The following is a 24,118-nucleotide window of genomic DNA, read 5'->3' as shown; positions in this document are numbered from 1 at the left end:
GTAGTCCTATTGTCCTCACAGGATGGCAGACAGTACTTCAGTGACTTTTATTGTGCTGGCCTTGTAGTATTTGCTTCAGGAATGAAAACAAAAAGCGGGAGAATAAGTATACAGTATTGGGTCAGAACAGGGCTTTGCAAAGTCAAAGAAATGGGCTGTTCCAGCCATTGCCCACCAGCTCTCTTTCAACGGAACTTGCACTAATCATTAGTGGAGCATGGGCCAGATCATGAGGTTGTTTGGGACAGCTCCAGTTCCCATGCACATCACAGCATATACATTTGAGTGGTTAGTGGTCACTGGCAGTACAGGGCCTAGTAGTCAGGCTGACAATTAAGTTAGACCAAAGCACAAGGTAGTGTCAATGCCCAGACCAATGGTTGAAGAACAATTTTGTGTATTTGTTTTATTTGCAGTTAAAAAAGATTATTAAAGCTGCAATCAAACAATATTTGTTGTCATTTTATAGCTTGGTAATTCCTATAATGTATTTTTTTTCAATTGTCTGTTGTTGCTCTTGCTTTCCAAAGCATATGATTCTATTGTAGTTGACCAGGTGGTCAGAAATTCCTGGCTCGATTACTTAACCAGCAAACATCTAACTTCTACACCTACAGTATGTGCATCTGAGAAATGGACAGCACCTTGATTTCCAGCCCCTGGCAAGCAAAGGTAGAATGTTTGCTGGTGAATTTTAGAATTCATACCTACAAAATAAAGATTAAGGACATGGCCAGTGGGTTTGTTTTGGAGAAGCACAAACTGGCCCAGTCGTAAGCACCCATTGGGAATCTAGTGCTTTTGAACATTAGCACTTATCCTGCAGGTTGTAGGGAGAATTCATATTTAGATATTTATATTTGCATTTTAGTACAACGAGGAAGATTAAAATCATATATTGAAAATAGCTGCACAAGTGCCTTAAATAACAAGTGCACATACTGCGGTTAGCAAATAAGTGTGGTGAACTCATGTAAACAGTTGGGAATTGTCGTCAGACTCTAAAAAGTGGTTAGCAAAACTTAAATGTTGTTAACCACATAGAGCACCTGAATAGTTGATTTCTCTTTCAAGTGTTTTATCAGTACTAATTAGTTACTCTCATAACATTCCTGAGGTATAGATAATTGGTACACAGATTGGAAAACTGAGGCAGAAAAATTGAGGCCTACATTTTAAGGTCAGCCACTAATGAGTGCCTCAGTTTTTGAGTGCCCTACTTGAGACACAATGAGCTTAAATTTCAAATATGCTTTATTAGCTGTAGCTTCCACTAACTTCAGTTGGAGTTGGTAGTCTGAAAATCAGGTCCAAGGCGCTTTGAGGTGGGCACTCAAGCTCCAAAAACCAGTTGGCATGTTTGAAAATTTAGCTCTAAATACTTCAACCAAGGCTATAAGGGAATCAAGGCCAGGATTAAAAATTGGGGAGCAACAGATCTTCAGCTGGCGTAAATTGTCAGAGCTTCATTGAAGTAAGTAGAACTATGACAATTTAATCAGCCAAGGATCTGCCTCCAGTGGTTCCTGACTCCTAGAGATGTGTTTAGACCATGATTGTCCAATTCTGCAAGAAATCTTCAGAATTTCCCCCAAGTCCTTCAGAAGCTGCACCCCTGAGATCTGAGATTTTCTTGCAGATTCCTGTCTTGCTATCTTTTTTTCTTGATAGTTTATTCTAGTTCTTATACTATGCTCATCACCTTGGTTTCAGAGAGCATAAATATACCGCAGGCAATTTTACAAAGGCAACAAACATTAAAAAGCTATAAAAGATCTAAAACAGATTATCATAATGAGGGCAATCTGAGGCAGAATGTGTAAAACCAGTTGGTTGGATCTTATTTTTGTAGCTCTATTGTTTGTTGATATAAAACAAAAAACAGCAGAGTTTATTTATCACATAAGTAGGTTATAATACAAAATTCTGCCTTAAAAATGCACGATTCCCATTGATCGCATTGCCTGTTTGTACCCAGAGGAGTACTTTGACCCTTTTGTTGTCAGGTACTTCAACATATAAACTCTACAAAATATAAGACATGACGAAAAATATCAGATTAACCTCTGAAATCTTTGTTAGGTAGTGGTACATGCATTTAAATATAGAGAAGGTGGCTGAATCTTTTGCTCTCCGAGAGTTGTGTGCCTAGGTAAAGTGAAATCACCCTCTATCATCCACCACCAGTACTCTACTTTTGGGTGGATGAGAAATATGCAAAAAGATAATATCAATTTAAAAACTGGCTTATAAGAAAATATAAAGCATATAAATCAAGAGCCAGATCCGCAGTTAGGATAAATCAGCCTAGCTCCATTGAAATCAGTGGGATTAACTTCAATGGCGCTAGTCCAATTGATGCCATTTGAGGATATGGGGTGAAATCCATGCCCCATTGGAGTCAGTAGGAGCTTTGCCATTGACTTCAGTGGAGCTGGGCCCATAAAATATGAACATGAATAAAATAACATTGTATTAAAAAAAATTCCAATGGTGCCATATTGGAGTTTACCATTTGGCTGTGTTACTGGTGTAGTAGAATTCTCATTTGAGTCTCAGTCTGAACACTGGAGCAAGGGGCCACCTGTGAAGAAAGAGACTCTGAAAACACTCAATCTCTTGTGCTTGGAGGTAGGAATCAGGGACCAGGCAGGAAAATGTTCTTGTTTGAATTTCACACTTTGTGTGCACACAGAGTTGCATTTGCCTAAGCAGCCTGCGGGTTCCAAAAAGCTGGTCTGGAACATAATTGATTTTAGAAACTGGAAAGGAGAAGATAATTACAGACTTTCTGCCAGCGGATATTTTAACAGTAACAGATGGGTGGAAACTAAGGTTACAATGATTTTTTTTTTTTAAATCTGTTGGACTTCTCCGTGATCTCTGCAGCAAGTGTTAAATAAAGAGCGAGTATGTAGTGCTGACATTCAGAGCTGCACAAAGCAATCTGCTAGAATCGTGCAGATGAATGAGCTTACTAAAGGACTCAGAAATGTGATAATTATGGTTTCAAAGAAAAAAAATCAGTCTTTACAAAACAAAAGGTTTAACTTCCTCTGATGCACTAACTTGAGTAAATATGTGCTATTGGCTAAAGAGGGAATGTTACCAGATTTGCCCTTCACCTTGCGGTATGCTCATTTATTAGGGTTACCTTCCTGGAAGGGGGTGTGATTCTAGGGGTGTGATTCTACTAATGTACTGCTTGTGTTACTTTTGTGTTCATATGGCTACAAGCCCCCTTCTGCAGGACCTAAGGTTTTCAGGGTTGGATTCCTCCAGCACCAGATTCAGATAAAACCCCTGCAGATACACTCACAAATTCCAGATTAACTGAGCAGACGGGGCTATCAGCACTCTCAGCTGACCCCTTATGTGTCCCTGAACTCAGCAGGCTGGGTGACACCACACTTTCAGTGCACACACCAGAATAGAGCACACTTCTTGAGCAGGCTGGGTCAAACAGCACTTTGAGCTGCACCCTTATTTGCCTCTGGACTCCATAGGCTAGGCAGAGTAGCACTTCCCGGCTTTCCCCTTCATATGCCCCTTTACACCACAATTGTTCTAGCAGTAACCCCCTTCATGCACAAACCCCATAGGATTTTTGGGCACTCCAGAGATCTTTGGCTTAGGTAAGAGAAGCGTTGCTGCAGAGCAAAATTGGGACCAAGAACACAAAGGAGTACATGCAGTTTGGAGAGAGAGAGAGAAAGTGGCAACCAGCTTGATTATAACAGTTATTTTATTGCTAGGTATATAAAATTTATGATACTAATAGTAATACCATACAAGGAGAGAAAAACAATCAAATGCTTGCAATACTACACAAATACAGTTGGGGTATTGGAGAAAGCTATCCCAGGTTTGATTACAAAAGTAGAAAGTTATACCTGGACTGAGAAAGAGAGAGAGGGAGAGAGACAAAAAGTGTGTTGGGGGAAGAGGGGGGCGGGAGGTGGTCTCACCACTCCATGCAGTTCAGAGGTTCCCAGGAAACAGGCTGGTCATCTTAGGGTCTGGAGCGCTTTGAGTCAGGCAGAGTCCCCAGCACGATCAGTCAGGAAGAGGGGAGGTTCCAGTGGAACTGATGCAGAATTTGGATCCAAGCATCAGAACAGAGGTTTGAACTCTGATAGGGGGTTTTGTAGACACCAGGTTTGTTTATAGATAAACAATGTCTGGACAAAAGGAGCTGATCCTTCCTGGAAGGGCATTTTTCCTTGAGAGAGAGCTCACAGTGCAACCAGGATTCAGTGTTTTGCATATCAACAACTAGAATGGTCTGATAACTGTGTAGCTGGATGTGCACAGGTGTGAGTTTATTTACATCAAGAGCATAGATCTCCCAACATGCAGTGCGTCCCTGCTTTGGCAATCCCAGAGTTCAGTGCATGTTCTATCTTTGATGTAGATGAGGCTTCTGTATGCCCCCTTTTTCCATCTTTGATGTAAATGAGGCATGGGGAGTTGTCTCACCCTTGATGGGAGAGTTTTCCACTGCTTTTTTGTATTGAAATGCTTTTTGGTTTCTGGTTCAAGCAACCTGGAGGTGGAGGGGTATTCAGGTGAGCCAGAGAGAGAGTCAGGGTTTTGTGCCCTGGTTCCCCAAGAGCACAGAGCTGATAGGTAACAGGGAAATCAATGACTGAAATGAGCAGGGACTTAGCATCACTCAGGATCAAGTGCTAAAGGAGGTTTAGGTCATAAAACAATTGTTTTAATGTACTTTAAAAGTAAGATAGATCCAGTTGCTATTAATTTCTACAGTGACTTATACCTGTGTTGGTATTTTAAAAGTTCTGTAGTTCAGTTCTGTAGTTTTTTTCCTAAAAAGCTGAAGTGTTTAGAGTTGTGGGGAACAGGGAAAATGTTTTCTATCATAGAGTCATAATGCAGACTTATGCTTCTGCAGATGAGAAAAATGTATGGATGAGATTTACTGAAGGTGACAGGAAACATAGGTACAGTCATGAAAATCTTTCCGTGATTTCATTGGAAATGTTTAGAATAGTTGGAATAATAATTGTGTGAGCTAACAAAGTTTGAAATAGGAATATGAAATCCAGGTTAGAGTTAGACTCACTACTGGTAACCTTGAGTAGCACCTCACTCTGAGAAATTAGTGTAATTAAGGGAAGCAAAATCTGGCCCTTAGATTTCTGTTGATGATTACTTGATAGTTTACATCAGCCCAGATGGACATGCTGAGTGAAGTTAAAGTGTAAACTGAGACTCTCCAAGACTATTCAAGAAATCACCATCTTCTGGAACATGAAGGCAATATTGCTGCCCCTAAAGGTTCAAAACTCATGAATCAGCCTCTAAAATAGCATGAGATTTTAAAAATAATTATTTTCTTTTTATTCGCCTTTTGGAGTTTGAGCCTGTAGAGTTCATGTTTTCAAGTTTTTCCTCTGCAATTGTAAGGGTCAGAAACATTTTTTTAGTTGAATGCTGAAATTCTGGTGTAGTCACAAGGCTCCAGGAGGTGGAGCTTTAAGAAAAACAGTAAATATCACAAATCTCATGATAAAATGGTGAGAGTTGTCAACACCATGAAAGCATATGTGAGGGGAACTGCCTTATTCCACTAGTCCTCACTGCATAATTTCTACCTTTATGAATCCTTCCAAATGCACAGTATTCTTTCCTCTCCATATTGCATATCTCCATTGCTTACTCTGTACTCATTCTGTGCATGAGTTTCCTGTTGCTGTATGAGGATGCTCTGAGCAGAACAAGAGGGGGTTTGATGCAGATCAGAAGGAGTTTTGCTCTTAATTCAATAGATCTTTGTATCCTGTAACAGCTTTAGTTACATTTTCATTCATAGCCACTGAAGTTTGCATACATAAAAGAAGGCCCAGTAAGTAATTCCTCAGATTACTCTTCTGTTTGTTTTTAAAGATTGTTTTTATAATGACCAAAAAAGCAATTTGGGTTGGGTATCAAACGTTGATGTTCATCAAAGATGACTTGTCTTTGAAATCATTTCACTGAGTTTTCTTACATGAATGTAATTTGACTAATAAAAGCTGCATAAACACAGACTGATAGCAGGAGGTGCCTCTGATTCATGCCTCCAGGGTTGATGAGTGACAAGGATTTGCTGGAGTTAAGTGTGCTATACTGGTGCCTAGTTGAAATGACATTCTTTTTTGTCTGGAGGAAACTTATGAAGAACCTAGCTGTAACCAGGGGTGGATCTAATTCTATGTCACTTTTACTGACGAGCCTCTCTGATGAATAGGACTGTATGCAATCGCCCCATATTGGAATTAATGGTAATAATGCTTGTGTTTATTTAGGAGAAAATTGGTACTAAATATGTATTGCTTCAGTGAGTCAACTATGGAAATATTATTAGTAATTATAATCATATCTTATATTGCTATACCACCTTTTATCCCACAGTGTTATACTGCTGAAAAGGATTTTTATTTAAAGTATTATTCTTTGCAATTTCAATGGCACAGTCACTCTTAACAGAGCATGGTGTATGTGTCAATGAGTTCTTTGATGGCTGCTGAGTCTGATGCATGAGTGACAGTCCTGTTCATAGGTAGGGCTCACCCACACCCTAGCGATGCGCTGAATCCAAGCAGCAGGTTCCTTCCTCCTCTGATGCTGGGCATCACAAAGCTTGATCCAATCTGCGTCGCAATGTCTCGCTCCATTTACAAGCTGATTTTGCCAACCAGAGTGGCATTCTGCACTCTTTTTCCAATCATTCTTACACTTATGCAATAAACAGCAGGATCTTATTCAGGGGACAAAGCAGTATGCCGCGTTTATTATGAATACAGAAAATATTTGAAAAAGCAATTGCCTAAAACACACTTATGCGTGCACACACACACACAGTTCTGCAGGAGGCATATAATTACCAGCCTCTGTGTTGCTCGAGCTGAATCACTGGCCAGGTGATTCAGACACAAGGATGGAGCCAGGCTCTGTCAGTTGCGACACGATGCTCCTTGGGGTTTGCAGAATGAGCCCAAAGTCCAGGTTTTTTACCCCATTTTTATATTTATTTATTTTCATTCGGGTCTATGGATTTTGTCATGTTAGATAGTTTTTTTTGTTTGATGTAATTGTCAATTTTGTTTGATATCACAAGTGTGACAGCTTTCCCATTATTCTTTTATTTTTGTTTCACACTTTGTTTTCTTTTTGTCCTTGGATGTTAACTCCCCCGTTTTCCAGGGTTATCTTGCTCTTCGGCCATCTGGGTTGTAAAAGTTCTTTAAACAAAAGCATCTTCTCTCCCTCCTGACCTTGGAGGCTGAGAACCATTACCTCAGCAATTACTTCCTCACTATCTTATTTTAACAGACTCAGACTGCATTCACTCCTCATTTATACTTACTAAAAATTATTACATTCTTATCTTATTACATTGGTACATTATTTTATACTTATTAACATAATAAAATCCTTATACCTACACTAATTCTATTAATACCAATTTTACTAAAAGGAAATAAAAGAAATCTTATTTGCCCTCTCATTGCCCCATGATTTACACATTAACCACATTCCTAATATGCATTGGGCACTTTCCTTCACTTGTAAATTATTACAATTAGATTTCAGGATGTTCCCAAACATTCATACGTAGATGTTTACAAACAGGTCCCCAGTGTGTCATAAATGTTAAATCACAAAATGTTTAGGCAGGATATTCCCACTCATATGTTCAAGCAATCAGTTATCATAGTGGAGCCATAGTGGTGGCAAGAACAAACAATCAATGTGTCCGGAACATCCCTATCTATAATGCCTAATTTTGTTCTTTCTCAGTATGAAGATTAACCATTAAGCTTTAAATATGTATCCATGGTCCGGGCCTGCTCTCGTTCAGGCCTACATCACCATGCTGGAGCCTACGTCATCCACAGAGATTCCAAAGTCATTGCAAGCATCCCAAAATCTGTGCAGTGGTCTGCCTCTCTTTCTAGACCCTTGATGAGCTTCAGAGTACAGCACTTTCTTTGGGATCCTGTAATCTGGCATTTGCTAGACATGTCCAAACCACCTGAGTCTTTTCTTATTTATCAACGTTCACATGAATGACACACTGGCACGGTTTAACACTTCCACATTTGTTACCCTGTCTTGCCATCTTACTCGAAGAATTTTACATAAGCATCTGATATGAAAGCTGTTTAGTCTTTTTGTATGTCTGACTTAAGTCGTCCGTGTTACTGAGCCACAGAAGAGTGGATAAAACACGTCTCATAAATACTGATTTTCATTTTAGTTGACAATTTTTATTGTTCCAGGCTCTGTTTTGCAAAAGACCAAAGTTCCTGGCTGCTTTGCCAATTCTACTAGTAAGCTCAGCATCAAGATCTACATTGCCAGTAGCAGCAGAGCCATGGTAACAAAACTGGTGAATAACAGCCAGACAAATGCCATCTAAGGTGATATCTGGAATTGGTTCTGAAGAGTCTTGGTGCATGATGCTAGTCTTCTTCAAGCTTATTGATAGGCCAGAAATTTTACATGAATCAGAGAACTTGGTAATAAGCTATTGTAGGGCATTGACACTGTGAGTCACAAGAGCTGCATCATCTGCAAACAACAGATCTCTTATGATGATCTCCTTCACCTTTGTCTGAGCTCTGAACCTTGCAATGTTAAATAAACCTCCATCATGTGCAGTACTAAGATAAACACCCTTTTGAAAATCATGGAACGCATGGATGATCGGTAAATGTTAAACAATGTGGGAGCCAGTACATAGCCCTGCTTCTCTCCATTGTTTATGTTAAATGAGTCAGACTCTTAGTTTTCATATATTCCTATTGCCTTCATGCCATTGTGTAAGGATTCCACAAGGTTTAGCAATATAGGTGGACAACCAAGTTTCTTCAGAACAACGTAAAGCCCTGACAGACTAAATGTGTCAAAGGCTTTTGTTAAATCTATAAAAACCAGTGTAGGCTGGTGGCACAGTCCAGACCACGGCGTCGCAACCCTTCCTCAGGCCCAGGCTCCAGGAAGGCCACAGCGTCTTTGTTGAGGGGAATAAGCTCCTTGTTTATGAGTCTGTAGCCCCAGCCCCTAGGCGGGGTGGGCTTCTCCAGCAGTCTATAGCCTCCTGGTCCTCACGTAGGGAAGGGCTGGTAAGGGATCTGAGGCTCCACGACCTTCCAACAAGTGGGGTGGGCCAGTAGTCAGACAGGGCGGGGCAGGCAACGGAATCTTTAGCCCCCGGCTCGCAAGCAGGGCTGGACAGTACCAAGGTCCTATGACCCCCGGCCCTCAAACAGGGCAGGGGAGGATGATTAGTCTAATTCCCCCAGCCCCAGGTAGGGCGGGGCAGACAAGCAAGTAGGCGGGGCAGGTACAGTCCACAGCCCCCAGCCCTCAAGCAGGCAGGGCTGGCGAAGGAGTCCATGGTCCCCGGCCCTTGAGTGGGCGGGGCACGTAAGCAGGTTGCAGGCCCCGACCCTCAAGCCGGGCAGGGCTGGTGCAGCAATCAATAGCCGCTGGTCCTCAAGCAAGCAGGGCTGGCAAAGCTTGGGGTCCTCTGGCTAGCAGTGTAGAGCAGTGGTTCTTTACCTTTCCAAACTACTGTACCCCTGAAGCCTGAGTCCCACCCCCATGGGGCTGAGGCATGTAACTTAGCCCCTGTGGCTCCAGGCAATTGCCTTTCTTGCCACCCCCAATACCAGCTCTGCACTTGCGACCCCTCTAAAACTGTCACAACCCCCAGGTTGAGAAACACTGGTGTAGAGGATACCAAGCATTCCCGGGGTGGTTAGGGAAGGGGGAGGGGGACGCAAGCCCACCCGACTCTACTGCATCCCAGCCCAGGGCCCTATCAGTGGCAAAGCCATTTGCCACTGAATCAGCGGGGCTCCAGTCGCAACATGCTGGTGGGGGTTTCGTCCCTAACTCAGCCACTTGCTAGTTGGCTGTCCCTGGACGACTTCCTCCCCCCCAATCCCTGGGTATCTGCAGCCATGTAGCTCCCTCCGGGTCGCTGGGGGAGGTGATGAGCGGGCGTTCAGCAAGTCCCTCACCATCGACTGGCAGCAGGTCCGGAAACTCCTCAGGGCCAGCTGTGGAAGATAGCTCCTCCAGGTCACAGGGTACTCAGGGGTTCCTTCGGTCCACAAGGTTCAGTCCACGCTGGTGGGTTCTCCATGCCAGGCAGCTCCTCCAGGTCAGGGCCAGCCTCAGGAGGTTTCTCCCACCCAGTGGGCTTGGGTAGCTGCTCCCAGCTACTAGGGTTCGGTGGTCCTACCCCGTCACTAGGTTGGGCAGCCCCCTCCAGTCACTAGGGTCTGGCAATTCAGGCAGGCTTTGGAGGCTCCGGTCAGCGGGGCGGTTGTGCCAAGCAGCTGCGGGGCCTGGGTCAGGCCTAGGCCGCAGCCTCTGGGAAGACACTCCTGCTTCTGGCAACTGCTTCCCCCTGACTGAGCTGTTGGAACTTGTCTTTTATACTTCCTACCCTGGCCCTGGCTCCAACCCTCTGCTTCTTGGTGGCTTGGCCTGCAGGGCTTGGTTCTGTCCAGCGGGGGCAGAGCAACCTTTCCTCGGGCCCAGGCTCTGAGGAAGGCCACAGCACTTTGCTACAGCCATGGACACTGGAATACACGTCTCTACACACTTTTCTTGCAGTTCTCTTACAGAGAAGATCATGTCTGTGGTGGATTTTTCTAAACGGAAGCCACACAGAACCTATCCTGAGAGCCAATCAGCTAATGTTTGAAGTCTAGGCAAAAGAATACAGCATTTCCCGTTATGTTAAAAAAAGATATATTTCTGTGGTTATTGCAGTCACTTCTGTCTCCTTTGTTTTTTCTAGAGTTGGATGAGACCAGCATCCTTAAAATTTTGCTGAACAGTTTCTTCCTTCCAGCTGAGTTGCAATACTTCATGCAATCTTTGCAAAAAGTCTTTGTTTGAATATTTGTAGATTTCAGCAGGTCAGATCCTGAAGCTTTGTTGCTGGGAATCTTTTTGATTCTTTGATCAAATTCCTCTAGTGTAGATTTAGCATCCAGTGAATTCATACCTTCAAACCCAGACAATACGTCTAGCACACATTGGCCTACTACAGAGTCCCTTGAGTATATCATTCCATACTCTCCAGTAGCTTTCCCTTTATCTGTTAGAATATTGCCATCCAGATCTTTCAGGGGAGCTATCCTGTTCGTTATCAGCCCAATGGCCTTTCTGATGCGCTTATACACCTGTCTAGTGTCACCTGTGTCAGCTGCCTGTTGGATGCTGTCACAGACACCCAGCCAAAATTCTTGAGCACATCAGCTGGAAGCTATTTGAAGAGTCTTATGAGCTTCTCTTAGGTTGTTGAGTGAATCAGTAGTGGGAGTAGATTTTTAGGTGATCAGGGCACATTTTTTCTTCTCAATGAATGGCAACAGTGTCTCCGAGTGGTCTATGAACCAGTTGACATTTTTCTTAGTACTCTTTCCAAAACTCCTGATTGACACGTACTTGTGTTCAGGACTTCCTGTTCATCTGAAGCAGTTCTATTCATTCTGGCTGTCTTTGCTACTCCTTCATTAAAAGACCATTTCTTAACAGGATCATTGATTTGACACAAGTCAGTATGAGGTTGTACAACAGTTTTATTCTGGTGGATCTTCTTAGCTTGCAATTTCACTTTGCAGCAGACAAGCTAGTAATCTGTGTCACAGTCTGTTCTGTGGAAGGATCGGGTATGCAAGATATCTTTCAAATATGTATGCCTTGTCATTGCCAAGTCCAACTGATGCCAGTGTTTGGACTTTAGGTGTCTCCATGATGATGTTCTTCTGATGTTACCAGCAAAGACTGGCACAGAACTCAAGAAGTCTCTGACCATTGTCACTCATATGTCCAATGCCATGCCTACCCAGAATCCCAGGTCGGATCTCAGTACTGGATCCAACAATTCATTAAGGTTTCCAAGTACTAGGATGGGTTTCTTCTGTGGAATCTTGCAGATCGGTTCTTCTAGCTGATAAAAAGCTCTCCTTCTCATCACTAGCCTGCCCAGTTGGAGCATAGACACTGACAAGGTTGAGGGATCCCTTCTGTAAACTAACTCAAAGTGTCATGATACGTATGGACACTGCAATCGGAGCTTCACAGGATGATGTAAATTCATTTCCGATGGCAAAACCTACACCATACTCGCTTGTTACTTCTTCAGGTTTGCCATGCTAGTAAATGGTGTAATCCTTTTCTCTTATGAAGCCTGTGTCTGACAGCAGAGTTTCCAAAAGAGCTGCAATATCATTTCTGAAACATGCAAGCTCGTTAGTCAACACAGCCATTTTTCTCAAATCCGAATTCAGATCAAAGTCGAATCCAGGGGTCAAAGTCTGAATGTTCCAATAAGAAATTTTGTTTGTAAAATCAGTTGAGCCAGGATGTAAACAATGAGGCAAGGCTTGTTTGACCCACCTTTTATAGGGCCACCCTCGTGAGGCAAGCAGGCCATCCCTAAACAGGGATCTTGATAGCTGTCCCAGGGCCCTTATGCCTCTTTCAGATCCCTGCGACCATCTTGCCAAGACCTTCGCTGCATATACCTAGGCAGAGTTATGGAGGAGCCATTGAAATGTGGCCACTTTTGGGAAATAAGGAAGTAACAACCTGCACAACAGCATATTTCATGAGAGTGGGGAGAAGGGAAACTCGACAGAGGATATGAGGACAAACCCCATCTCTTACAAAATGAGTTCTGGGATCTCTTAATGTCCACAGAGAGCCTCAAGAGCAGATCTTCAGATGGTGTAAATCGGCAAAGCTCTAATCAATTCAAATAAGGCTTTGTCAGTTTACATAAGATGAGGATCAGGCCCTGAATTTTTAAAAGTTTCATCTCAATGCTTAATAAATTTAAAAAATATAAAGAGCTGAGCCACTTCTGCTGGAACCTGAAACTGTGATTCCAGTAAGAATTTAGCAGCCTGATGTTTTGTTTTCACTCATACCTTCTTTCATCAGACCACTATACCATTCAGTTCTCAAAAACAGTGGTTCACAGTATATTTTTTTAAACTGTGACCTCATGTGACAACAGAAAATTTGTCCTCTACCTATAAAGAAGGGAAGATATGGTAATTGACTGTCTTGGACTTGTTTGCAACTCCCAGTGGAGTTGCAACCCCCAGGTTGAGAATCCATGTTCTGAACCATAAATATTGGCTCACCAGAAGCATTTTCTAGCATTGTTTGACAGTATCAGACCAAAGAGGATGCCTTGAAATCATTGCATTTTTTCACTAACAGTATTTTACTTGGGAAGCTATAATGCACATTCCAGACTGATTCACGATACAGCTCCGAACCTGATGTTAACAACGAGCTACTGCTGTTTCATTCATGTTTTGTTGTAACTATGGAACTATTTCACGGGGTTATAGGTTTCATGGGGGAAAGGTTTTATAGATTTGCTTTTATTATCGAGCTCTACACTTATTTGCAATGAAGGAGGGGAAGTAATGCATCTCTCTCGGGTTTACTGTGTATGGAAAGAGGCCATTGACTGGTCTGGTTGTGTTATTGGTGTGTCGACATTGTTAGTATCACATTTACAGTTCAGTATAGTACTAGCTCTTTGAGTTAGAAGACTACGACTTCTTGGAAAGTGCAGTGCACACATTTGGCAGAGTATCTATACAAGCTAGGCTGAGAAATTAATAGTGTACAAGACTGGGAATTCGAAGACCTATTCCCAGCTCTGCTACTAACTTATTGTGCCACCAGTCTGTGCTTAATTTAGTCCATATTTAAAAACGAGGGACTGGTGCTTTTCTGCATTTGTAAAGGGGCTGAATTTACATATGAAAAAATCTATATAATTTAAATATATTCATTTTATTTAAAAGAATCAAATGATAAAAATACCAAAGATGTTAAATTACAAAGTAGACTTCATTTCTCCATGAGGTGCAGTGTGGCATAGATGACAGAGCACTGGACTTTGACTTAAGAAATTTGTGTTCTATTCCTGGCTCTGCCAGTGGCCCGCTGGTTGACTTTGGGCAAGTCATGTCACAGCTCTGTGCCTCAGTTTTCCCATCTGTGAAACTGAGATAATAATATTGACCTCCTTTGTAAAGCACTTTGAGATCTACACGTGACAAGCACTGTATTAGAACTAGGCAAAATTATTATTATATTTTATAAACAGGAAAACAGAGACAGTAATATGTGACCTGTGCACAACTGCTAAGTCTTTGCTGTGAAGAGGGATGAAACCACACGTGTTTTTTTCATGTGAATTATTGAGTTTGAGGATTAACAAAATGAGAACTAGTGAGGATCTGTTGTGTTCTCAATAACACAAGGCAAAGTCAAAAAAGAGCCTTTTGTCTTTCCATGCGGTTGCATGAATGGTTAGTGAATGAGCTTAGTAGACATTGCATATACATTGTAAAGGACCGGATTCTGAGTTTGGTTATGCTTGTATAAATTCAGAATAGCTTAATGTACTTGATAATTTCCTTTACCCTTTACAGTCAGTACCAAGAAAGGAGTAGAGGGATACACTCTGGTCAACTCTTAATAATTCATGTCTTTGTAGTTCTCAACACGCTTGTCAGAAGGAACATCCCAAATACCAAAATAGAGTCGTTCTGAATTTCAGATGGTGACATTGTGTTGTATGGCTGAAAATGTGGTGAATGTTGCTTATAAAATAAAACTGAGGATCAGCAGTAGAGCTAAGCAGATTTACACCAGCTGAGGTGCTGGCCCTGAGTATTCAGGCAATGCTTTTGCTTTGCTCATTAATTCAAGTTGACTGGTATCCAGACTCTGGCAGTGTTAATCTGCTCTGCAGTGATATGTAATGCAAAAAAAAAAGCAGGCCCTCTAGCTAAGGAGATAAATATTTGTACCCAGCTATCACTTTATTTATAACAATAGAAGGAGGGAATGTTTGGAACACAGTTATTCATAAAGGCTGACTTTTAACAATATATTGAAAACAGCTGCACTTTCTGCTGCTACCCGCACTCTGTTTAAACTGGCAGGCAAGGTTTGTTTCTTAAGCTGTGTCACTTCCATGATGAGTTAAAGTTTTGTCCAGTGTTTTTAATATCCAAGATAACACGCTAATGAAATGTAGAACAGAATAGGAATGATGCTTTAGGGTTTGTGTGAGCTTGAGTTCCTTTAGCTCTTAGTACACTCAATTGGAGTTGAAAATGCTCAGTACTGCATGGGACTAGGCTCTTTATTTGTATATTTAATGATGCCACTCCTTGGTCTGAAATGTGAAATAACCCCTATTGTGATAATATGCCATTCAGAACAGGGGTTCTCAAACTTTTCTCACAGGTGCGCACCATGCCTTAACAGAGAAATTGTCAACCACAGCATATTGTTTGACAGAGAAGTGTTGTTAGGAAAATATTGTATGCATTTCAGCTGTCTTTCAATGCAGTGTAGCAGGTGGAATTAGCCAGTATCATGTCACCAACCAACGCCCTGCAGATCACCACCAAGTGCTCTGCAGACAACCATACTTTGATGTACAATCTGGCTTCACAGTTATGATGTCAAGAACAGTGTGTGGCCATAGTCATGTGACATGCTGCTAAACTGAAATGCAGTTAGAGTTGTCATCACCTCCTGGCCAGATTTGATCACCTTACTAACTGTGAGTAGCACCTTCTTCCACAAGTAGCTTCCTTGTCTTCAGAGGGACTGTTGTGGTGTCAGGTGCCATTCCGTGGGAGTGAGGGTAGCACTGTCTGACCCTAAATTTTTGATTTATTCAGAACTGTTTCAACCAAATATAGATGCGTTTATTGCATTAAAGATAATGTCACTGGACTCAGATTTAGTTAAGGTAACAGGCAGCAGTTGCTGCTGCTAGATAAGTCAGAGGTATTTATAGATAATGAATGGTGAGGCAAAGACAATGTAATTTTTTGCACTTGAGAAACATTGGTTGTGTGACACCACTCTATTACAGCAATGTTACTTCTGTTTTGCCAGATGATTGATGCGCATGTACTCTTTGTAATCTTCTTGTCAGATGGATATTGGTGCCATAAAGTAATAGCTACTCATTGTACTGTTATTGAGTACAAATGTTGAAGGTCATGTGGATTAGACTTGCTGTGTGCTTCAGCCAATGAAATAAAAGGCAAGAAATGCAAAACTAATGTCCCTGTTGTAATGTTAACTCATCCACGCTCCATGTCGGTAATATTTCTGATAGCTAGGTAAGGGCCACAGCCTGCATGCCAGCACAAGGGAGTAAGAGAATGTATGGGAAGGGAAGCTGTAGTTTAGTTTATTAAAATAGCATCTTAGCCATAGGCAATTGCACACAATACAACAAATACAAATTTTAAATTGACACCACTCCAAAAAAAGATACAAATTTAAAAAATACAAATTAACAGCACAAGATTAGCCCTTCCCTAAAATCAGTGACACCTTTAAAATCACCTCCCCTAACATGATGTAGAAAAATACGATTAAAAAAATATCAGGAGTATATTATTTCACGTAGGTCAAAAGTAGCTTCTCCTTCACGTACTTTTTTTGTTGTTTTTATGGCTGACTGGGCAAACAGGGTGACAGCCCATGTAACTGAAATATTTTCATTGCACAGCAAATATTCTAGTTTCTGAGCTGAGGTGGTGAAAGGCCTTTGGGCCAGGCATGGAGATAGCCATTTATTTCTCAGGTACTGATTACAAGTCGATAAACAGAGTGGTAAGTCTTCAACGTGGCCAGACCTGCATGGATAAAAACAATTGTCTTTAATTACTAGTGTACCTCCCTTCCAGATAGGCAGTCTGCATGGTTTAGAAATGGAGATCTGTAAAAGCCCTCCTTAACGTACTGAGAAGAGAAGCAAATACTACAGAACTGAAACATTTCTTCCCCACCTCCCACTCTAGCGAGCAGCAAGGGGCAGGAAATAAGGGGAGGCTTGGCCTTGTCTCCACACTCATTACACTTGAGCAGGATAGTCGTGCAGGTGCAGCAGCACACACGTGCTGCACTAGGCAGGGGTTGCACTGGTGGCGGGGCGGAGGAAAAAAGGTGGTGGTGAGTCACTGCTCACAGGAGATTGCACAGCTGTCCAAGATATAATCATGTGGGCTGCTTGACTCCTTGAGCTGGGTTCCTCCTCAGTGAGACCGGGGCTCTGCTTGGCTCTGTTGTAGTTATTTAGATGGAATAAAGGGCCCAAAGAGTCAAAGGTGTTAACATGACCCAGAAACTGTCCAACATTTAAACGGTTTTAAACAGGGTTTGCTGCTTGGTGTACAGAGACCTCAGCCAGCTTAGTGGCAAAGACGTCATTAAAAATCCTGGTAGCCTTTTATTAAAGATACAGGAAAGAAGGCAAAAGAGCTAAAGTATTTGGAATGTAAAATATTAAGTAAGACTTTCATATTAACTTTTTTTTGGGTTGCTTTTCCCTTTACCTGTAGAGCAGAGGTCCCCAGACTGTGGGGCATGCCCCCTTATTGGGTGCGGAGGAATGCTTGGGGAGGCGCAGCAGGGTCTGAGGGGGTTTGGAAGGAGCACCACCCAGCTCCCTCTGCCTCCAGCTCTGCTTTGGCCACGCCCCCCCAGCTGTGGCCCCAGCCTTGGCCCCGAGCTCCCAGCCCAGCCGTGGCTCTGCACCAGCCTTGGGTCCCAGCTGTGGCTCTGCTCCCGCTCCTGGCCACAGATGCGACCTTGGGCTTGGCTCCTGGCTCTCGGCCCAGTTGTGACTCCGGCCCCAGTCTTGGCCCCCAGCCCTGACCACAGCCCCACTCCTGCCCAGTCTCTCAACAGCAGCTGGGAGGCAAAGGGGGGCGCGGACGGGGGTAAAGAGGGACAGACACAAGGTAAAAAGTTTGTGGACCACTGCTGTAGAGAATCTTTAGTCTTTTAGATGGTATTAAAGATGGTAATAACTGTCCTTTTGGGGAAAAGAGAACAAATTAGTTGATGTGCTGGAGTTCTCATGGTTAAAAAGTCTGAACCAATTTCCTAAGCGAAACACACACAAGGGGAAAGAAAAGAGCAGCAAAGATAGAAAATGCAACTTCTGTCTCTAGCTTTGACTCTCACTTGCAACTTCACTGCTGGGAAAAGCACATGTACAAGTACGTGGTCTCATCAGCCATGCCAAGATCTGACAGACTTGTACCAGAATTGGGCTGTTTTGGGCATTGTTTTTAACTGCCTCTCTGGTCACACAAAATACACAATTTTGACTGATATAGCCAGACTCTTTTTAGACAGAAGGAAAAAGGAGAGTAATAGGAAAAAAGAAGAAATAGGTTAGGAAAGGAAAAGGACACCCATGGGGAGAAAATGGGAGACAGTCTCACATGTCAGGTGGAGTTTGGGATTAAGCTGGTCAGGGTGGAGATGGCGGTGTTGTCTGAGTCCCTCTTTCTGTCCCAGTCTGGTCAGGATATTTCTCAGGATTAGGATGAAGAAGGCAAAATGGTGTCACACTGGATCCAGGAATCCCAGGAGAAGGTGGGATGGCTGCCATGGTGGTGAAGCTTGCTCCTTTCAGTCAGTCAAGGTTGTGGTAGCCAGCTTTCCCCCAAAGGCTCTTCTTTCAAGGACCCCCAAAAGGTGGATGGAAATAGCCCATCTCTTCATAATTTTGTTCATCAATTAGGCCTAATTTCTGACATACCAATTTTGGTATACTGATTTCTGGTCCCACACTTTTCTTGTTTATCAGGTATGATTTTAACACAGTCCTTAAATTATATCAGTAGTCTTTTTGTTTTGGACTAATTCAGTCTTTCTGTCTCCCTTTTATATCTTGTTTATTTATTGTTATAGGTTATTGGGCCACTTTATGGTTTTTTATAGGTTATTGTTATAGGTTATTGGGCCACTTTATGAACTTCCACTAACTTTTTACTGTTGAGCTCACAATCAGGGTAAATTTGTAGCCCAGATATTTCAACAGATCCTTGGGCTTGACTCCTTAATTAAGGGAAAAAAGAAGTGTTTGTGCATCCAGAAATGACATCCACTTCTGTTACCAGCACTCACAGTGAATGGTGCAGATCAGTGACCCTTAGGATTGCCAATTTTGGATGTATTCACCATATGACATCTTTAATTAAATATTAATCTTTAATTCCTGGAGACTCCAGGACAATCCTGGAGGCTTGGCAACCCATCGTCTTTCTTACACGAGGCATGAAATTGTTAACAATTCTGACATTTAAATGATCACGAGGCAGATGAGTTATACTCATTCTGAGATGAATGGGGCAGTTCATAGCTCTCAGAGCTATTCTTCCAGACTTTCTGCCCTAAGGTAGAAATCTCTGCATCTGTTATGCTTTGTTCACATTTAGAGGTTTACTTTGCACCCATAAAAGCTAGAGATTTTCTTTAATGTTTTTAAAATGAAAGTTGAGATTCTGGAGAACAAGACAGCAGCTCTAGAAGGTACCGGTGTGGTATGTAGGTTGATCCCGAGCCCCATCAATAGATATGGGGCTAGTGAGTTTACTCCCTTCCTCAGAGCACTGGGAAAACCAGGAGGGATACTGTGGCTCTCTAAGTTGCTTTGCACCTTGCCCAGGGCCGTTTGCTGCTCATGATCTAGACCTAGATTGTTAAAATGTAATATTTTAATACTAGAGTTTCTTTAAAAATGGTGAAGACTTTTCACCAAAAAAATTGAAATATTTTCCCACAAATTTTGAAAAGGAATGATTTGTCATTTATTTGAAATTTAAATATGACATTTTTAATTGAAAACTTTTGGTGTTTTTCCCCCCATGTCTCACTCTTTTTCATTTTTTCCATCTCCTGTTCACCCCCCTTTTTTTCCTTTTTCCAATTTGCCACTGAAAAAGAAGGGAAGTGGAGAAAGCGGGGGGAGAGGCGCGAGGGGAAGGAAAATTAAAGAAACTAAAAATGTTTTTGGTTTTGTGTTGCACTAAAAGTGGAAAACTTTACAAAAAAATTTACAAATGTTTTGCTTTTTTTTTTAAAAAAAAAACAAACTATTTTTCAATGAAAACTTTTTCATTTGAAAAATTTCAGATGGCTATGTTTAATAAATAGTACATAAAATTGGGTTAAGTTTGTGTTGTAATAAAACCCTTAAGTGTGGCAATCCTAAATCTTTCTAGGGTTTACATAATTATATTTCCAAAATATATACGACTTGATACTACACTGGTCTTCAACAAAATGACAGAATTTATCAACAGATACCACTCAGTGGCATTACTGCTCTTTCTAAGGATACTGTGAATCTTCTGCATCTAGGATGCTATTTGGAGGTGCTGAATACCCTCAATTCTCATTGATTTCAATGGGGGTTGGAAGAGGATAGTGTATCATAGGATTAGGCCATTGTGCCTTGGGCCATGCCTACCCTACGGGGCCTACTGTAGCATAACTCTGTTGCCATAGCTCTGTAGTGTAGACACAGCTTACAGTAATAGAAGGTGTTCTTCTGTCACTGTCCGAATACCACCTCTCCGCACTACAGTAGCTAGCTCGACAGATGCATTCTTATGTTGACCTATCTGAGTTCATGCTAAGGGATTATGCTCAAATAGTTATGGCCCTGAGGGGTGTGGATTTTTCACATCCCTGATTGCCATTGCTTTTTTTGACCTAAACTTTTGGTGTAGACTATGCCTAAATGTATAATGATCTCTTAAGAAGGAAGAATTTTGTGACCTTTCCATGGACAGGTGTCCTCAGTCTCTCTCAAAAGTGTGTTTGTTTTCTTGTGAACACAGTACAAAGGAACTTTGCTGTATCTGTAGTCTTCAAAGGATCTTAATTGACAACATCTGAGGTTATATGTTTTATGTCGGATTGTACTTTGAACTGTTACTCAATCTTGAACCTGTTTCTCTCAGTGCTAACCAATTTCTTGTTTTCCTGTCTTAGGTTGCGGTCTTTGGTAAAACAGCTAGAGAGAGGAGAGGCTTCAGTTGTAGACCTAAAAAAGAATTTGGAATATGCAGCTACCGTACTTGAATCAGTATACATTGATGAAACTAGGTGAGTTCACTACACCTGTGTATTGATATTTTGTACCATTCAATGAAGTTGTAATTTACATATTAGTTGGGAAACTGGTGGTCTAACAACCTCCACAATGGGAACAGTTGCTGTTATTCTCAGCTGAGTGCAAGAGCTGAACTATCCTCTTAAGATAGCCATCCACATCAGGAGTGAGGCAAACTGGTGGGCTGTGTTTACAGTTCTGCTTTTACCAGTTCACGTGTGCATAAATAGATGGCTTAAATTTGCCAAATCTATCATGCCAATCCATTTCACCAGAACTAAATTTACTTTTATAGAAGTGTCTTGGGCAAAATTTCCAAAACTTACAAGAAAGTGATTTTCTGATTATTTGGAAATGTTATAAATATCAATCAGCTAAAAAGGATGACAAAATGGGGATTGTGAATATTGAAAAGCTGAAGATGAGGAATCATGGGAGAGTAGTGTAGCTCTGTTTCAGTGTACTGATTCTCTTGTTTATCTGCTTTGTAGTGAGCTTCACAATCTGGCATGTGGTTATCCAAGAAAATAAAACAATCTGTTATAGATTGTCAAAAACGTGTTCCATTAGGATTACAGAAAAAGAGTGAATTTTTAACAACTGCTTTAGTTAGAGTGTGTATGAGATGTTACAAACCTGTGTTACGAGCCCTCTCTTTACCCATTTTCACCCCCTTCCAGGCGTTTATTGGACACAGAAGATGAGCTCAGTGATATTCAGTCAGACTCCGTGCCCTCTGAGGTCCGGGATTGGTTGGCCTCCACCTTTACGCGGCAGATGGGGATGATGCTTAAAAGAACTGAGGAAAAGCCCCGGTTCAGGAGCATCGTCCATGCAGTGCAAGCTGGGATATTCGTGGAGAGGTAAAGGAAGATTTAATTATTCTGCACCCATGGCAGGCCAGGCATCACAGGTTGTATTTTTAATATTGAATGAAGACTATTTTATTTTGCTTTTATTGTTACATAGCGCTAAGCAAGGAATGGAAAACGGACTAAATAATTTATCATAAATGGAATCTTCACGAATTCATTCATTATTAGAATAATACAGATCTAATATTATAATTGGTGTCTTTTTGGCTTCTCATCTTTTTTTACATATGCCTTCAGGGGCCAAAGGAGGACAAAGAATATATGGCTTCAAATAATCCTGGATAGGAATAAGAGATTAACCAAAGTTAGCCAATTCAGATCCTGGTGTAATTCTATTTACCACTGTGGTCCAGTAAAACTTACAAAGGATGGACAGTTGGCTAATGTAAACAACCAAACCAAACCTATATCTCATCATCCCTGGCTTGAATTACATGAGTCACTGGGAACATCCAGACCAAAATCAATTTACAGGTTCAGAAGTCAGAGGAGTCTACTAAACCAGTGAAACTCTCTGTCTTCCCCATTAATGATTCCTGGTTCCACCAAATCACACCTCTCCAGCTAGATCAAACCTAATTTCAAATATCTGAACCTTTTAAGACTTCTTGCTGTTTGAATGAGGACTGCCCTGTATCCAGCTTCCAATATTTCACCTGTCTTTACTGAGGAACCTCCCTTTCCTGGCATTCTGTTTCTTCAAAACAGACTATGGAATCGCACATCTGAAATACACTCAGGGCCAAATTTAGACAATACATAAGCAGGCACATCCCAGTTATCTACAATGAAGCTGTGTGCACTTATGGTATGGCTAAATTGGGCTCTCAGTGTATTGAAGAGTTACTTTTAACTGAAGTCTTTCTGTAGTATCTACAATATTTTGTACTATATACATTTCAGTAGGGGTTGTTCACTGCAGTCACAGTAGGTTAACAGTACTGTTTATCAGAATTTAATTGACAGTCTACCAGTCTTCACGGTATTAGAGTCCGTTAGACAGCTTTGGTAGCCATTATACCACAGACCACATAGAAACATGATAGTTTCTTCCTGCATATTTATAGCTTCTTTTCTATCAGTGTATCTGAATATGCAGAAATTTGTTGTACATGTGTTGAGAGCACTAGCAGATATCTATAAGATATGGGGGTGCCTCAGTCATTGCTTCAGTTTGGAAAATATCTCACCGCTTTGACAAGATCTAGTTTGTACATCAAGCACCAAAGTATTTGTGGAAAAAAATGTATTCAATTCATTTAGCAACTTTTTTCTGTTTTTGAATAATCTTTTTACAGATTTGTTTAGTATTTTAAATTGTTTAGCAAGTAGTTTTTTATGAATGTACTTGAGTCTATGTGTTATTCATGAACAACTCATAACAAATAGTCAGTGGTTTACTGCATGTTTTACCATCTGATATTCAGGATTCATGGATAGTTACCTAAATAACACGATTAGAGATGGCTGAAGGATTAAAATCTATAAGGGGGGGGGGATTTCAAAATTGTTTTAATTTCAAAGGTCTTAAAACTAGCCCAGTTGTTAGTTTTTTCCAACATTATGTGAATGGTTTTCAATAATTTTTTTGAAATTCATATTAAAATATTATTGGTTATTGAAATATTTAATTTACCAAAAGCCTGGGAAATCATGTATGGCATACTTGTCGCTGATAATAACTGTATAAATGTATCTCCATTAGGTCTTATGTTGTTTACATGTAGAGTGTATGCAGTCAGCACCTATGACCTTATTCAGCAAAGTGCATAAGCATGTGTTTAACTTTGAATACTTACACAAACCCATTAAAGTCAATGGAACTTGAGCATGGGCACTTCAAGTTTAACATATACTCAAGTGCTTTGCTGAATCAGGGCATAGGTGCTAATTACTAGAGCTGGGCAAAATCTTTTGTCCTAAACTTTTTTTCAGTGAAAACGGTTTCACCAAATTGTTTGTTTAGAGAAAAAACAAAATAATCAGAAAAAATGAAAGCCTTTTGTTCTGACATTTTCAAAGTGAAGTGTTTTAATCCTTTTGGTTAAAAATGACTTTTTGCTTTTACAATTTCCTTTCATTTAATTTTTAAAAATTCAAAAACATTAAAAATGCTCAAAACTGAACTGAAGCCTTCAATTTTCTGTTTAACAAAATTTTTCCTTTGACCCAAATCTACATTTTTTCTGATGCTTCAATTCACTGAAATTTTTACTTCACTTTTCTGATTACA

At 41.1% G+C, this 24,118-nt stretch overlaps 1 protein-coding gene across 14 annotated transcripts in view; it reads left to right on the top strand.

Annotated features, from left to right (window-relative positions):
* Positions 1–24,118, top strand: part of PDE1C (phosphodiesterase 1C) — a 445,397-nt gene that overhangs the window by 319,842 nt on the left and 101,437 nt on the right. For all 14 annotated transcript variants that reach the window (XM_067562472.1, XM_067562461.1, XM_067562459.1 and 11 more), the window contains 2 exons: positions 20,890–21,003; positions 21,691–21,873. In XM_067562472.1, coding sequence (XP_067418573.1) covers positions 21,788–21,873 — 86 coding nt within the window. In that variant the 5' untranslated portion in view covers positions 20,890–21,003; positions 21,691–21,787. The remainder of the gene's footprint in view (positions 1–20,889; positions 21,004–21,690; positions 21,874–24,118) is intronic.

This window comes from Emydura macquarii, unplaced genomic scaffold (assembly GCF_026122565.2).
Source record: "Emydura macquarii macquarii isolate MOO-44397 ecotype Brisbane River unplaced genomic scaffold, CSIRO-AGI_Emac_v2 contig_2432, whole genome shotgun sequence".
In the NCBI taxonomy this organism is placed as follows: Eukaryota; Metazoa; Chordata; order Testudines; family Chelidae; genus Emydura; species Emydura macquarii.
This window is presented reverse-complemented; position numbering and strand designations above follow the sequence as displayed.